Consider the following 15,954-nt stretch of genomic DNA (forward strand, 5'->3'; position numbering starts at 1 on the left):
CCCCTCAAGGCTGCGTGCTTTCCCCTCTGCTCTTCTCTCTGTACACCAACAGCTGCACCTCCAGTCACCAGTCCGTCAAGCTCCTGACTTTCGCGGACGACACCACCCTCACTGGACTCATCTCTGGTGGGGATAACACTGCCTACAGATGGGAGATTGACCACCTGGTGACCTGGTGCAATCAGAACAACGCTCTTAAGACAGTGTAGATGGTTGTGGACTTTAGGAAGGACGCAGTGTCACCCGCCCCCATCACCCTGGGTGACTCCACAGTCTACGTTGTGGAGTCCTTCTGCTTCCAGGGCTCCATCATCTCCCAGGACCTCAGCTCCCTCGTCAAAAAAGCACAACAGAGGATGTACTTTCTGCGGCAGTTGTAGAAGTTCAACCAGTCAAAGATTATGATGGTGGACTTCTACGCTGCCATCATTGAGTCCAACACAACCCCATCATTCCTGACAGCCACCCATGACTTCAACTGAGGATCCACCCATGACTTCAACTGTGACCACCATATGTGTCTGTTGCCTTGACGGCAGTGAGAGGGTCAGTTATAATATCCTCTGAGACCATCGCAGTCCCAGAGTCAGACTGCACCCACTCCAGTGACACTCCTGTTTGGATGCAGAGGTCCTTCTGATCTGGCCAGTCTGACCAGACCCCAAAACCAATAGAGCAGGTATCAAGTTTTCTGCTGTTTTTTCTCTTGAATCCTAGGAAGTGGGGAATCCCTTGCCAATGGGATCTTGTTTCTTCTTAGGTCCAGGAACAGGGAGAATCGAGCCAGCTCCCTAAAATCTTCGTTGTTGCTGTTGAGCAAGTTCAGAAGATGGGAAATCCGCATGCTGGTGTGGTACATATGATGCTGCGTAGTCTGTTAGAACAGAGAGGACTGCTGGCTTTATAATCTGTCCCTCATTTGGAGAGGTTGTTGTGAATCACTTTGTAAATCAGAGTTTACCAGAGAGAAGAAACTAGATCCATCCACGAAGATGGATAAATGGAAGAAACTAGAACATATTCACATTTAACAAGTTGACATCGCACAAGTGTCACTGTTTTTCATAAAAAATGACTCAACCCAATTAATTGATTATTAAAATAGTTGAAGATGTATTTAATAGTTGACAACTGATTCATGCAGTTCTAAAGCAATGTCCAGAGAAACTGAAGGTGCAGTAAAATTATTTTAGTGCAATGTCAAAAATCATCTTTCAATAATGTTAGTTACAACTATTTCCTGATTTTGTTTCCAGTTATAAATGTTGGCCTTTGAATTCTGTAAAAAGATAATCTGTTTCCCATTTTGCCTGGAAGACACGATTCTTTTGGTCCAATTTTCTTTTTTGGGCTGATTATGCCTCTCTTCGCGCCGCGTGTCGTTGTGAATGAGGTCAGACAGTCAAGACCTGACGAGGCCGCGGTTGCTTGGCAACAAACCTCTTGCCTTTTGAGGGAGCGTCCTCTAACGGCGGCCAGTATAACAACAATTGAAATGTTATAGGCCACTTGTTCCCAATACCTGTGATACCAACAATTTGATATTTGGAAATTGATTTGTGGTTCAAACTGAGTGGGCCAGCTGATCTAGAGACATGATTTTAACTCCTAAAAACATCATTAACACTGTGAAAGTGACACAGTTTGGTTAGATTTAGGCACCAAAACTACTTATTTAATGTTAGAAAGCGAGACTGAACCGTACAATGTCCAGAGAATGTCATGTGGACATCGTACAGAGTTGATATGTTACAACAGCTTAACATTCTCTGTTTCTTTATACTGCTATGATGTTGAATTTGATTATCTACTTTCAATAAGTTAAAGTTGAAACAAACAGATTAAAGAAATGCTCACAGATGTATTTGCAATGATATATGTTTATTTGATTAAAATGACAGAAACAAGAGAGAATCAGAAACATTAATCACTTTAAAATTTGAAGAAAAAAAAGATACCTGTTAACAAGTATTGCTTATCATTATTTGGATGCAGATCAAATCAGATCAAATCTATGAAGTGCTATGAAGACTTGTTTAAGACAACAAAAACCTGTGTGACTATTGCAGAGTTGCTGTTTCTGTCTTACATGGGGAACAGCAGATGCCCACTGAAGGTGGTGTGGCGATTGGAGTTGTCAAACGCCACAGTGCCAGCCCACAGACGCACAAACACGACGTCTCCCACCTCTAGCAACAGAGTAACGCCATTAGAAGAAGTCACAAAACCAGCCATCACCTGCTGCCATGCCAAGAAAACATTCTCTGAGTTCTTGACCAACACAGCACCTGAAGCGTGGCTGTTGTCTCCATATGCACTGACCCACCACTCAAAGTTGTACGCTCCTCTCACCGGGGCAGTGAACACACCTGTTGGACGTTTGTTTTTGTCATTTTAAATGGAAAATGTGTTTGAACAGCAACATACAAGGGAAATATATTAAGGGTGCACAATATATCACATCTCTGAAACTGGTCCAGTATTGTGAAATGTAACCCTACAGGACAAATGTTCAGCATCAGTTGTTGTATCATACGTATCATAGAAACTTGATCCATACAGACCATATCAACGTCACTAAATATTGGTAATCAGTCAATATGTTGATATCGGTGCATCCCTAAAATGTATTGTAAGAATATCAGAGCTACCTGTGTTTGAGTTGTAGGCATTTCCGATGTTGGTGGGGACGTGTTTGTAGATCAGGGTAGTGGCCGTGGGAAAGGGTCCAATAGTTTTGTCACCTCCACCAACCAGCAGAGAGGCTGAAAATGCAACCTGTCGGACTGAGTGAGAGAGAGAGAGAGAAAGAGAGACAGAGGGAAAGACAGAGACAGACAGAGACAGAGAGATAGAGAGATAGAGAGAGAGAGGGAGAGAGACAGAGACACAGACACAGAGAGAGAGAGAGAGAGAGAGAGAGAGAGAGAGAGAGAGACAGACAGACAGAGAGAGAGAGAGAGACAGAAAGAAAGACAGAGAGAGAGACAGAGACAGAGACACAGACACAGACAGAGAGAGAGAGAGATAGAAAGAAAGACAGAGAGAGAGAGCAAGAGATAGAGACAGAGACAGAGAGAGCGAGTGAGACAGAGAGTGAGAGAAATGTTATTTTAATAATCATCAAAAATTAAACTGATCATTTTGAGTCCTGTGTAATCAAAGTGTTTAATTTACTACATTTCTAACAAGGTTTAGTATTTAGAAAGCAGGACATGTGTTTAAAATAGAAACAGAAAATTTAATTGGCTTTTGAGAATGTTATAGTTATGGGATCATACATAATCAGAATTAAGTCAAAATTCATAGATGTGGTTGTTTTGAATCTATATGTTTCAAGATTCTGACTCTTCTCTGTAAATATATTTAGTTCAGTTTCAGTTTATTCACATGTCATCTTCACGTCTTTAAGACTCTTTAAGAACGTGCGAAATGGAGAACTCTAAAGAAGCTACTAAAAGCTTTTTGAAGAGAGCAGAATAACATTAATAACAATAAAAAACAAAATATCTTCCAAAAAAGGCAAAAACATAAAAACAATTATCTGTCATTGATGCTTGACAGTTAAAAGCATGTCATCGTTACAGAAGCTGAAAACAGCAGGGGTAGCAAACATTTAAATTAAGAGGAAACACTACAGGCAGAAACATTTTTCAATTCATATTTTACCCTATTCTCGGGTTAACTGAACAACAAACTACTGCTGATTCGAGGGAGCAGCATAGCTGGCGTCATGTGACCAGCGTAGTATTGTACAATATCTTACGTATTGCTGTTGACGCTAGGGCCCTTATTAAAACGATCCCTAATGGAGCTTGACAGTTAAAGGCATTTCATCATTACAGAAGCTGAAAACAGCAGGGGTTGCAAACATTTAAATTAAGAGGAGACAGACAGGCAGAAACATTAATCAGTTTATAATATTTGTACTCTATCTTCCATGAAATGTCTTCTTTCTATAGAGGCCCTTAAAGGGGTGATAGAATGCAAAACCGATTTTCCCTTGTCATAGTTGAAAAATGTAAATATGACATACATAGAACCTCAAAATCCCATTGACACCTCTTTCCTCTGTAAATCTCACAATTTGAAACTGCCTCTGAAAACAGGCAAATCTCAACAAGCCACAGAGTTGTGAATCTAGGTCGCTATTCCAAAATTCACTTCTGAAACTTTTTTTATGCAAGAAATCAACAATGTAAATCTCAAATATGGGCTGTTTTACGAAAATTGATGGCTAATTGCAATGTGTGTCGGAGTTCAGCGGCTGGTGCTGCCTGGGTTGCTACATCGAACTACCAAACGCTCTACCTGACAGAGCTTTTGGGCCTGCAGCTCGATGTTCTCCCTCCCCTCTTCCTGCTAAATGGCCGGTGTGTGTGACTGAGAGCGCGGTCAGCGAGCTTGTTATGCCCACAATCTCTTATCGCAGGTTCCAGTTAATCTTATAATGGATATGTGTTGAGTTATTTAAACAAACAATCAGGGAAATAAACGCCTCTTGTCCGCGAGTCTCATTGATAGAGTCTGCGGTGAGCTGTCAATGAGAGCTAGCTAGCCTCCTCCTAACGAGACATCTGAAATTCAAAAAAATGCATTAAATTGAAATCGGACAAGTGTTAGCTAAGCTTTGTAAGACCTTTTTGTAGCTGTGATATACATGCTGTGACGAAATTCAAAGTGTAAATATACTATAGTTATGCCGAAAGTGTAGCTAGCTAGCCACGATCTTTTCCCATTGTATTGAATGGGACACATAGCTAGCTAGCTGCTCCTCCTAACAAGATCCCTCACATTCACAAAAACGCCTTAAATTGAAATCGGACACAACTGTTAGCTTTATAAGACCTTGGGGAACTTGTAATATAAGTAGTGCAGTAATCCACAAAGGGTGACTTTGCCCTGAGTATGGAGCCCAGCACGCTGCCGCTTTCTCGTCAGACTGTGTGGAGCTCCTAAAGTCCAACACGTCTTACCAAATTTGCAATTAGCCATACATTTTTTGTAAAACGGCTCATATTTGAGCTTTATATAGTTGATTTCCTGCATAAAAAAGTCTCAGAAGTGAATTTGGTAATGAAATATTGCAGTGTCTGAAATATGAGACCTACTGTCTCATCTCTAATGTGTTTGGGGATTCGTTCAACCAATCAGCGCGCAGCTAATCTAAATATTCATGAGCATACCATATTTGGAAGAAAAGCTCTTGTTAGAAATAGGGCCAAAACACAGGGATGCATAAGGTCCAATAAAATATCAACCAGGCCATTTTCAGCCCAATCAATGTTACATATCCTATTAGGAGACCTTAAGGAACACTGTGAAATACCCTATATAATCATTCGATCACCCCTTTAGGGACAAAATACATTTTTCAAAACACAACATTTGTGAAATATTGTGTTTTGTCCTTCAGTGCCACCGTTCATTCAGGGTTAGGGTTGTGTGTTTATTTTACTAAACTTTGTCTATTTGTGTGTGTAGATTTCTTCTAAATTTACCAGAAGTTAAAGGTGTTTGGCCACCATGATTGGAATTTAGTAAAAATGAAATGTCTCGCTGTAAATCTCTCAGCAGCAAGAAAGATTATCAGAGAACAATACCTTGCTGTTGTTGCTTCAGCTTGTCCACTTCAGTTTTCAGCTGTGCTTGACCTGCAAAATCAGAGACATTTTCTTTGTCAGCTTCATTTTACTGCACCTTCAGTTTCTTTGGACATTGGTTTAGAGCTGCATGAATCAATTGTCAACTATTAAATTAATCTCAAACTATCTTTATAATCGTTCATTTTTTATGAACAAACTGAAATTTGTGTGACGTCAGCTTGTTAAATATAAATATTTTCTAGTTTCTTCTCTCAGTAAACTGAATATCTTTGAGTTGTGCACAAAACAAGACATTTGAGGATGTCATCTTGGGCTTTTTGGGAAACACTGATCAACATTTTATAGACCAAACAATTAATCTATTCATCCAGAAGATAGTCCACACATTAATCCACAATGAAAATAATCGGTAGTCTCAGCCCTACTTTGCTCCAATACATAGAAAAATACTTATTTCTATCCTTTTGGATATTTCTGAATTGCTATAACTACTGTAATAATTACTGTACCTGTAGTCTCTCTTTGCAACAGCTTTATGTCAGCCTTCAGTTGAACCAACGAAGCGGTCAGCTCTCTCAGGGCAGCGTAGATGTCTTCGGGAAAAGCCCGCTGGCATTCAACACTTTCACTCGTGGAGACGGAGCTGAGCAGCAGCAACAGCGTAAAACTCACAGAGATGTTCATTCTCTCACTGGCAGCTTACTGTTGAACTGTACCGTCTGTTAACGCTGTGTGAGCTTTATGTAGAACCCTACAGAAAAAAAAAAACTGAAAAAAGGACGACACAGATGTTTAATTGGTACACATTGTCACACATGATGTGTCAATGTCAGTTTGCGGAACAAGGGTGTAACCACTTCTTCCCTGTATCACAGAAGGCAAGGCAAGGCAAGGCAGCTTTATTTGTATAGCACATTTCAGCAACAGGGCAATTCAAAGTGCTTTACATAAAACATTAAAGAGCAGTTAGAAAACAATTAAAAAACAATAATAAACAAATTAAAAACATTAAAAGACAAGAATAAAATTTATAGTGCAGTATAAGAATATACTGAAGATTTCCCATAGAAGATAAACACATTGATGATCTATGATTACATTGTTAAAGGGTACCTTTAAACTTGGCCTTATCTTCCCGTGTTGTATGTTGACCAAGGTTATAATTGTTAACAAAAACGAACAAAATAACGAAAACTAGGAGGGAAAAAACATTGTCGTTAACTGAAATAAAAATAAAAAACGACTGCATTACAAAATAAAATGATAACTAACTCAAACTGTAATGTTTGTTTGCAAAACTAACTAAAATAGAAAATAAATGTCTGGAGATTAAGGAGACAAAATGTGCTGTTGTGTATGAGAGGAGGAGTGGAGGGAATCGATGGTATCATTAAAAAACTGATAAATGCCCTGAGTTCACAATAGCATCAAATTCTATACGTGTATATTCCCTTCATGAGACATATAGCTACTTTGGACTCAAAATCAATATTGAAGGAGAATACAAGGAGCAAGTAAACACCATCTTGTCCAAGTTTACATCCCAGTTGGATCTGATTGAGAGATGCCCACTGCCTCTGGCTATGAAGTTGGAGGCTATCAGACAGGTACCACTGTCAAAAGTGCAACATCTGTTCTCCAACACTCACTTCCAGCAGAAAGTCCTGAGTGAAATGAATAACAAAACAGTGAGCTTAGTGCGAAAATGGTTTGGACTCAACACACACAGCACCCGTGACATTATCTTTCAACCCCAGTGGGAAGAGGGACTGGGGGTACTAAACATAGAGTGGACACCACGGCCGTTTGAAGGAATTTGGGGGCCCCAAGCAAAATGGACATGGAGGCCCCCCCAACCCCCCGCCCCGCACGCACACAAAGCCTACAGGAACCACAGCATAGCCATAAAGTTTAAGTTCTGCCACACTTTATATAAATAAAAAAAGGTTTACAGTGCATAAACTGCTGTTGCATAAACTGTGCATAGATACAAAATGTTTAAAGTGCAAATACTCGTGTTGCATATACTGTGCATAAATAAAAAAAAAAAATGTTTTTATTAATATAATCCATCTGTCGAGGTACAGAATGCATCACTGAGTGTCTGACACCTAGAAAATTGACAGGCATATGTATATTAAAAATTCTGAAATGTCCATGGGCAAAAGTGACTGGTATTTACACAGTTTGGTGGGAATTCAATAGTAATTATATAATAGTATTTTTTTTTCCTAACAATATGACAGCACACACTTATCAGTTTAAACTCTGGGCTGTGCAGGATATCAACTATAATTATAGAGCTTGTGGTGGTGGTACCTTGTGCTATGGAGGAAACATCAGCACTGAGAAGTGATGCATCTGTTGATGTTGAGGATGAAGTTGATGGTGTAGCTGGAAAAATAATTGACAAAGAAATGTGAAATTACCTGTGAAGTAAGTTTTACCATTTCACTGTTAGCATATTGAAAGAGGTCACTATTAACAGCTCAGCTCAGTGAGAGAAATTCACTCTACCTTCATCAGTGGAGGTATCCTTAGGAAGAGCCTGAGGGCTGAGAAATGTAAGCAAAGCACCTTGAGGGAGAAAGAAAAGATGGTAACACTTTATAATAACAATCATTAATAGATGGTAAATTGATAGTTAATTAATCTTTAGTTAATTGTCATTTAACTGTTGCAAACAATCTTTTTACTGTTAACAATGAAATTATAATTAAATGTTTACTAATTATTAGTAGTGCTGTAAATTCAGTTTATTGTAACACACATTATATCTATCATATAATATATTAGGTATCAGGTAATGATTAAACATTTTTTGTAAACCTTTATGAAAGCATTTTTAAAACATTACATAGATAGACGGACAAATTATTCCTAACACTTTGTTAAGGGTTACTAATGCTTAAAAACATCCCAAGTTAATTTATTGTGTGGTTTTTCTAACCCCCATTTGGTAAATAGATTATCACGGTGGAATAGTTAGTATAGCATGCTAACGTTATGCCACTTTCATCAAAACCTATTACAAAGCTATAGCAATGTCATGTCACTAAATACGATAAACAGTGATTCTGGAACAGATCTGCCTCTTCCTTATCCCGTTAAAAACATATTACAGTAGTATATGTAACCATATTCCGTCCGTTGCACTAACTGTTCGTTACAAGCAGCATTTGCCGTCAGGCAGGTTACAGGTAACGTTAGCTAACATAAACATATTTTTGCTAGCCTACCTGCTGCAAAATTACACCAAGACAAGTAGAACTATTTTATCCAGTGTAATGTATTACTTACCACTATCTTGTTTTTTCTTATCCTCCTCTTCCTTTCTCTTCTTCCTTTTCTGGCTTCCTGAAGCATAATTCCGCTTCATGATGACTGCTGACCGAGGAGGTTTTGTATTTTGCCGGCAGCAGAGATCACAAGAGGGGCCCCTTGAGGGGAGAGATAATAATCAAATATAAACGGAAACATGTACTGTATGTAAATGTTGTCCGCCTAAATTTATACATTTTGACACTTTATAATGTAATTATGAAACCAATTGAATGATATTTTCAGAGTGATATTGTAGAGGAGACTCAAGCACAGTCTAAGTCCCAAACCTGGAGAAGTGGTATACTCATCCTGGTATAAACTGCAGAAGCATCTTAAATTAGTCTGCCTACTACCAGTTTAACTACAGTTTAAAATTAGGATAAAGGACTTTTTGACTACTAAATGCACATGTGCAGCTACTGAGCGCTGCTGGTGATTATGTGGAGATGATGTTAATTTGCCGACTGTTTTCTTTTTCTGTTCTCTGTTCTATGTTTTTGTTGTATATTTTGAATATGGAACTTATGTACTGCTGTCTTGGCCAGGACTCCCTTGAAAAAGAGATTCTGAATCTCAATGGGATTTCTCCTGGTTATGTCCCCGCTTCTATCCATGGACTGTAAAACTATAGCTACCGTATCTTCAACCAATACTTACATTTCACATCTCAGACACATCCGGCAATGTAAAAGATCATATCACGGACCTTCGTGCAACCATCAAGCGTGCTTGAGCCATAAGTCAATACGATAGTCAGTATGATTCAGAGTGGTCATATAGCAGCGAGCTTCTCTTTTACCCTCCTTGAATCCGCTTTCCTTCTCACGCTGCTGTTTACCTCTCCTCACCACCTCAGGTGTCCTGTTTCAGATCCGGTTTTCCGGATGATTGCTTTCAACAAGGAAGTTTGGCCTCAGACAGCATGAAACTAAACAGAGAGATGGAGAGATCAGGTTGCATCTTGTCTGTTTTGCAGTAATATCTGACATTCTCAACCGGTTCTCACTCTTAACTTGTCAAATTCGGCAGCTTGGTCAGTGGCCCTCAGTCTGATACCGACACAAAAGGCACCCTTGAGCGTCTGTATGAGACGCACTGGGCACTGAGTCACAACTGCTCGACCACGTTGCTGGAAGATAACGTAGAATGACGGTAGGGAAAAGTATTAAAGACTGAAGCTCTGCATCAGGACACAGGTTGGGGTGGAGAATGGGTTAAACAACTCAGGACTTTCACCCAGGAGACGTGGTTCCAGTCCGATGTGTCACCTTGGTTTCGCCAGTAACCCTGACGCGCAAGGAGGTGGGAGGGCCCGTCCAACGCTGCTTGCAGCTTTAATTTATTTTATATTTGACCTTTATAAATCAGCAGCAAAGTTACACAGCAAACACTACATGTTTAGATCATGAAAGTTTCAAGATAACGAGATTCATTGTCACCAGTTAGCGTGGCGCATGAACCCATTAGACTACATGATCTATGGATATAATATTTCATCATCATTCTTTACTGTAATGTATTACTGTTTATCAGACACTGTTTCTATGGTCCCATGTACCACCTTTACTGTTTTTCTTGATTGCTTTGACCTGCTAAAAGAAACTGGGATCCACTTGGTTTTCATCATCACTGTCTCAGCAGAGCAGAAGACACCTCTTGCTAATGTGTTAACTCTTTCTCATTGGATTGACACATTTCCCCCACCCTTTGGCAACATGGATGTCATTCAAGCAGTCCAAACTCAATTGTTTTAGCTATGGTAACCAAACAGAAACCATCTGTTCCTAACTATTAGAAACTTCCTACATCGGTATGAAATCACTGAAGCACCTGTTTGACACTCCTTCACACAAATCTTCAATTAGCAATCAGTCTGCAGGCCTTAAAGGTGCAGCGTCTGTGTTGTTCTTTGCCAACATGGATGGAAGAGGTCAAAGGCAGATGAGAGTGAGAGTGAGAGTGAGAGTGAGAGTGAGAGTGAGAGGGAGAGGGAGAGGAAGAGGTAGAGGTAGAGGTAGAGGTAGATGGGGTCCGAGGAAGAGGAGTCCAAGTGCGAGGTGGAAGTATAGTTGGAAGGGCTCAGGTTTCTGATGAAATTCGGGCAACTGTTATTGATCACATTATCAATCAAAGCCTTTCACTTAGAGAAGCTGGACAAAGAGTCCAACCTGTTCTGAACAGAAACACTGTCGCATCCATTGTCAGAATTTTTGTTGCTGTACAGTACATACAGAAATATCTTCAGTAATATACTTTATGTAATTCTTCCCTCATTCCCATTACATGTATTCTTTATAGAATCCAAAGGCTACCATTCTCTGGTGGTAGATCGAGAATTTTTACTGCTGAGCAGGAGGCAGCCGTTGTGAACATGGTTGTGGCAAACAATGCCATAAGGCAGTATGAATTCAGGGCAGCAGTGATTGCAGATCACGGCATGTTTAGGAACATCAACAACGTGAGCGTGACCACCATTGACCGCATCCTAAGAAGGAACCATATGGCCATCAAGCAGCTCTATACAGTTCCATTTCAAAGGAACTCTGACGTTGTGAAGGAGGCCAGATGCCAATATGTGGAGGTAAGGAAACTTGACTACAGTATACTGTAATGCCTTGTCATATCATGCAGTTAGAGTCAACTGGAGCCACTTTTCATTGTAATTGTGCCTTTTTTTACTTAGAGAATAATGGAGCTTGAAGCTGAGGGGGCACATCATGTCTTCATTTATGTTGATGAAGCCAGCTTCAATCTCTGTAAAGTGAGGCGACGTGGAAGGAACCTCATTGGGTACAGGGCCACTATCACAGTTACAGGTCAGAGGGGTGCAAACATAACCATGTGTGCTGCCATCTCCAATGATGGTGTCCTATGCCATATCCCCACTATTGGCCCATACAACACTGAGTGCCTTATAACATTCCTGGATGCACTTCATGACAGGCTGATCCCACCTGAGGAGAGAGGGCTGTTGAGGCCTGGCATGCCACTCTTCATCATTATCTGGGACAATGTGGCATTCCACCACTCTCGCCTTGTCAATGAGTGGTTTGCAGTACACCCTCGGATGATGATGCAGTTCCTTCCAGCATATAGCCCATTTTTGAATCCCATATAGGAGTTCTTCAGTGCTTGGAGGTGGAAGGTTTATGATCAGTGTCCCTATGAGCAGATGCCCTTGCTGAATGCAATGAATGCTGCTGCCCAACAAATAGGTGCAGAGAAATGTCAAGTTTGGATAAGGCATGCAAGAAGATTTTTCCCTCTGTGCAAGAGAGGATTGCAAGAGAGGATAACGAATGTGATGTGGATGAGGCCATGCAAACAGCATGAAGGAGAGCTCTGTGACTGCAGCCATTCTGCTCCAAGGTCGACAATCAGCAGCTTTTAAACCAAGGTCATTAAATACCAACCACTCCTAAACACTATCTCAGAGTCAGAGCAAGGCTATAGGTGCCGACTATTACTTTTCATATTTAACAGCTTAGAACGCACACACAGGCTGGTGTGCTAAATGGCTAGCAGAGTACTGTGTTCTGTCTGCTCTCATAGGCAGCCGCCATATAAGACGCTGTTACTTCTACCCATAAGAACAGAGGGATATGCTTAAAAGTATGAAGACCTGCTGTATGCTAATTGCCCATGTATTTAACTGCATCTATAATATTTATGTCCATATGTGTGTGTGTGCATTTGTGTGTCTGTGTCTCTGTGTGTGTGTCTGTGTTTGTCATAAATAAGTCATGCTATATTGTTACAAAAAAGTCATAGTATAGTATGTCGAAAAATACATTAAAAAGTTACAGTATTGCATGTCAAAAAAGTGATAATAAAGAATATAGAATAGTATAGAATATCGAAAAAAAGTCATAGTATAGTATGTTAAAAAGGTCATAGTATAGTATGACGAAAAAGTGATAAAAAGCCATAGAATAGCATAGAATAGCATCTTGAAAAAAGTCATAGCATAGAATGTTAAAAAAAAGACAGTATATATGTCGAAAAAAGTCATATTATAGTATGTTGAAAAAAAGCAATTAAAAAGTCATAGTATGGTATTTTTAATAAAGTCAAAGTATAATATGTCGAAAAAAGACATGACAAGGGCCAGCCCGGACTGAGAATCAAACCTGGATCAGAGTCTGCATTGCCTACTAACTGGTGCTCGTTGGAGCAGTGCTAACAACTGCGCCACTGTGCCAATGCAAAGGATCACGTTGTAAACAGTCAAAGTAGGCTATAGTATGTCAAAAAAAGCAATGAAAAAAGTCATAGTACGGTATCTCGAAAAAAAGTATAGTATGTCGAAAAAAAATCAATTAGAATCAAATAATTAAAAAAAACAGGGATAAAACACCACATAAACATACATCCTAAATAAATAAACATTTACTCTGAACTGTACAATGGTGGAATGTAAAAGTACTGTACGCGAGGAACTTCCCTTGAGTATTTCCATTTTATTCTGATTCACTTTTTATTTCACTACATTTATTTGAGAACTATTGTTACTTTATATACAAAAGATTCTGATTATGAAAACATGCATTGGTTGCGTCGAGTTGCCCTCTCGTTATTTGCATAAAGTTGACAGACAAAATAGTTTTATTTCTCTGATAACTGCTAATAATACTAGTAATTTGTTTATTTCATATTATTGTTTAAATATGCTTTTATGTATGCACCATCAACCAAGGCAAATTCCTAGTAAGTGCTACTTACCTGGCAATAAATCTTTGGTTACACTTTACTTGAAGGTATCTACATAAGAGTGACATGACACTGCCGTGAACGTGTCATAAACATTATAAACAACCTAGTCATAAAGGTTTATGACATAACGCTTCTTTTAGTGTCATTTCGTTTTTGTCATGACAAGTTATGGTTAGGGTTAGAGTTAGGGTTCTTGTGTCATGACAGTGTCATGTCACTCTCATGTAGATACCTTCAAGTAAAGTGTTACTAAATCATTTTCTAATTCCGATTCTGATAAAATAATCCAATCCAATCCGGCACTCCCTCTCTTTATTCACTCTCTAGCTCGCTCGACCACCAAGCAGATACTACGTATTCTACTTTTAAGAACATTTTGCAAATGATAATGACATATTAAAGCTAGGGTACAGAGTCAGATGTCGGAAACATTTGTGGCTGTAATTGACACTAATACACACAGATCACAGATTGGGCATAACGCAAAGCCCATTTATTTGAAAAACATCTCAAATACCTGATACACAGTACAGCGTATTGCTTTACACAACACAAAGCTGTTTGGCAGTTCAATATCATAAAACTGAAAGTCATGGAGTAAAAGACAATCACAATCTTTATGGCAGATAGAAGCCCCTATTGGTGATTAATAAACACCTGAAGTTATGCTGAAGTTCCATGAATAATCAATTTGATGACAAAATAGAATGAGCTTAAAATGGCTGGAATTTACTATCTGTATGTTTGCATTTTTCCCTAACTGGACATGTAAGTATTAAACAGAGAGATAACGGAGCTGTATGTTTTGTCAGGGATAGAATTAGGTTACACTTTACTTGAAAGGATCTACGTAAGAGTGACATGACACTGTCGTGAATGTGTCATAAACATTATAAACAAGTCATAAACATTTATGACATAACGCTTCTTTTAGTAAGTGTCATTCGGTTTTTGTCATGACAAGTTATGGTTATGGTAAGGGTTCATGTGTCATGACAATGTCATGTGTTCATGACAGTGTCATGTCACTCTCATGTAGATACCTTCAAGTAAAGTGTTACCCAGAATTATTAAAAATAGAAGTGGCCAAACAAGTCCTGCCTGTGTTCTACAATTCCACCGAATGCTTTTGCTTTCAATTATCAAGTAATTTATGATTCAAAGGCCAACTGAAGTCCGAAAATTTAGTCTTTAATTCTGGGGCTAGTTTAAGAGAAACAAATCCAGCCAGGGAAATGATTTGAATATGGAGAGCCACGGAAATACATGAGGATGCCTTTTATCGGCATGTAACAGGAAATACTTATTTAATGCTGATATTGTGGTTTGAAACAAGTGAATATACACAGTCAGAGGCAAAAGAAAGCCGAGTCGGATTTACAAGTAGTTTAGATAGTTTACAGTAGTGTAAACTATATACGACAGCCAGTCTGCTCATGATTTGAGGATGATACCAAGGATGTCCAAAACTGTAAGAACAATAATCTGTGTTAGAGATTGAAAGAATAAATTCAAGGCTTTTTGAGATAGCTAGAACCCTGTTTGCCGGATAAAAGTTGGCCTGCCGGACACAGAGACTACCAAAAGCCCCAACACGGTCTGTCTGTTTAATACCTGTCAGTGTCCGCAAACTGCTCCAGGACCAGTGTTTTAGAGTCTGCTCATTGTCTTTTTACATGAATGTAAAGCACTTTGCAACTTGTTTTTGAAAATCGCTTTATAAGTAAAAGGTATTATTATAATTACTAGAGAGATATGCATAGAAAACTAACTAACCTATTATTCCCTGTGCAGTGAAGAGACAAATACATTATCAATATATCTTTCTATTTATTATGAGACACACTTTGTTTTTTACAAATTAACACTGGTGTTGGTATCCTGTATGTGCTTCTTTTAAGTGTTCTCCCAAGGTAGAATTGAGATTTTGAAGTTAAGAGGACAAGTGCTGTCGGAACGAAATAGTGTTCATGTTAGAGTAAAAAGAAGAACAATATGTTTAACACAATGCATTTGGTTCCCCCTTAGCTGGTAGAGAGCGGAAGATTAGGCCCTATGTTCCCACAGCCCTATGTGTCTACATTTCTAAGATCTTTTTCAAAATTAGGCCTTATGTTCCCACATTTCTTTTTTCCTAAATTTGTATCACATTTTATCGCCCTAACCCTAACCCCTAACCCAGGATAGGGTTTAAATTGAAGGGAAATGTAGGAACACAAGACCTAATTTTGAAAATGTCCTAAAAATGTGGGAATATAGGGCCTAATTTTAAGAAAAATCTAAGAAATGTGGGAACATATGACTGTGGGAA

The 15,954-nt window shown here is 39.0% G+C and overlaps 1 protein-coding gene across 3 annotated transcripts; it reads right to left on the reverse strand.

The window, feature by feature from the left end:
- Nucleotides 1-1,992: 1,992 nt before the first annotated feature.
- LOC114567324 (complement C1q-like protein 4) lies at nucleotides 1,993-8,991 on the reverse strand. 3 transcript variants are annotated; one of them, XM_028596390.1, is made up of 8 exons: nucleotides 8,907-8,991; nucleotides 8,124-8,183; nucleotides 7,926-8,000; nucleotides 7,129-7,270; nucleotides 6,116-6,357; nucleotides 5,604-5,654; nucleotides 2,652-2,786; nucleotides 1,993-2,369 (listed from the first exon to the last, which is right to left on the reverse strand). In XM_028596390.1, exons 5-8 carry the CDS (start codon nucleotides 6,288-6,290, stop codon nucleotides 2,086-2,088), a joined length of 645 nt encoding a protein of 214 aa, XP_028452191.1. In that variant the 5' UTR covers nucleotides 6,291-6,357; nucleotides 7,129-7,270; nucleotides 7,926-8,000; nucleotides 8,124-8,183; nucleotides 8,907-8,991; the 3' UTR covers nucleotides 1,993-2,085. The 3 variants fall into 3 exon arrangements, with proteins under 3 accessions (XP_028452191.1, XP_028452190.1, XP_028452192.1); XM_028596389.1 differs by having other exon boundaries at nucleotides 6,116-6,374; XM_028596391.1 differs by lacking the exon at nucleotides 7,129-7,270.
- Nucleotides 8,992-15,954: the final 6,963 nt, after the last annotated feature.

The sequence above is a fragment of the Perca flavescens genome, chromosome 13 (assembly GCF_004354835.1).
Source record: "Perca flavescens isolate YP-PL-M2 chromosome 13, PFLA_1.0, whole genome shotgun sequence".
NCBI lineage: Eukaryota > Metazoa > Chordata > Actinopteri > Perciformes > Percidae > Perca > Perca flavescens.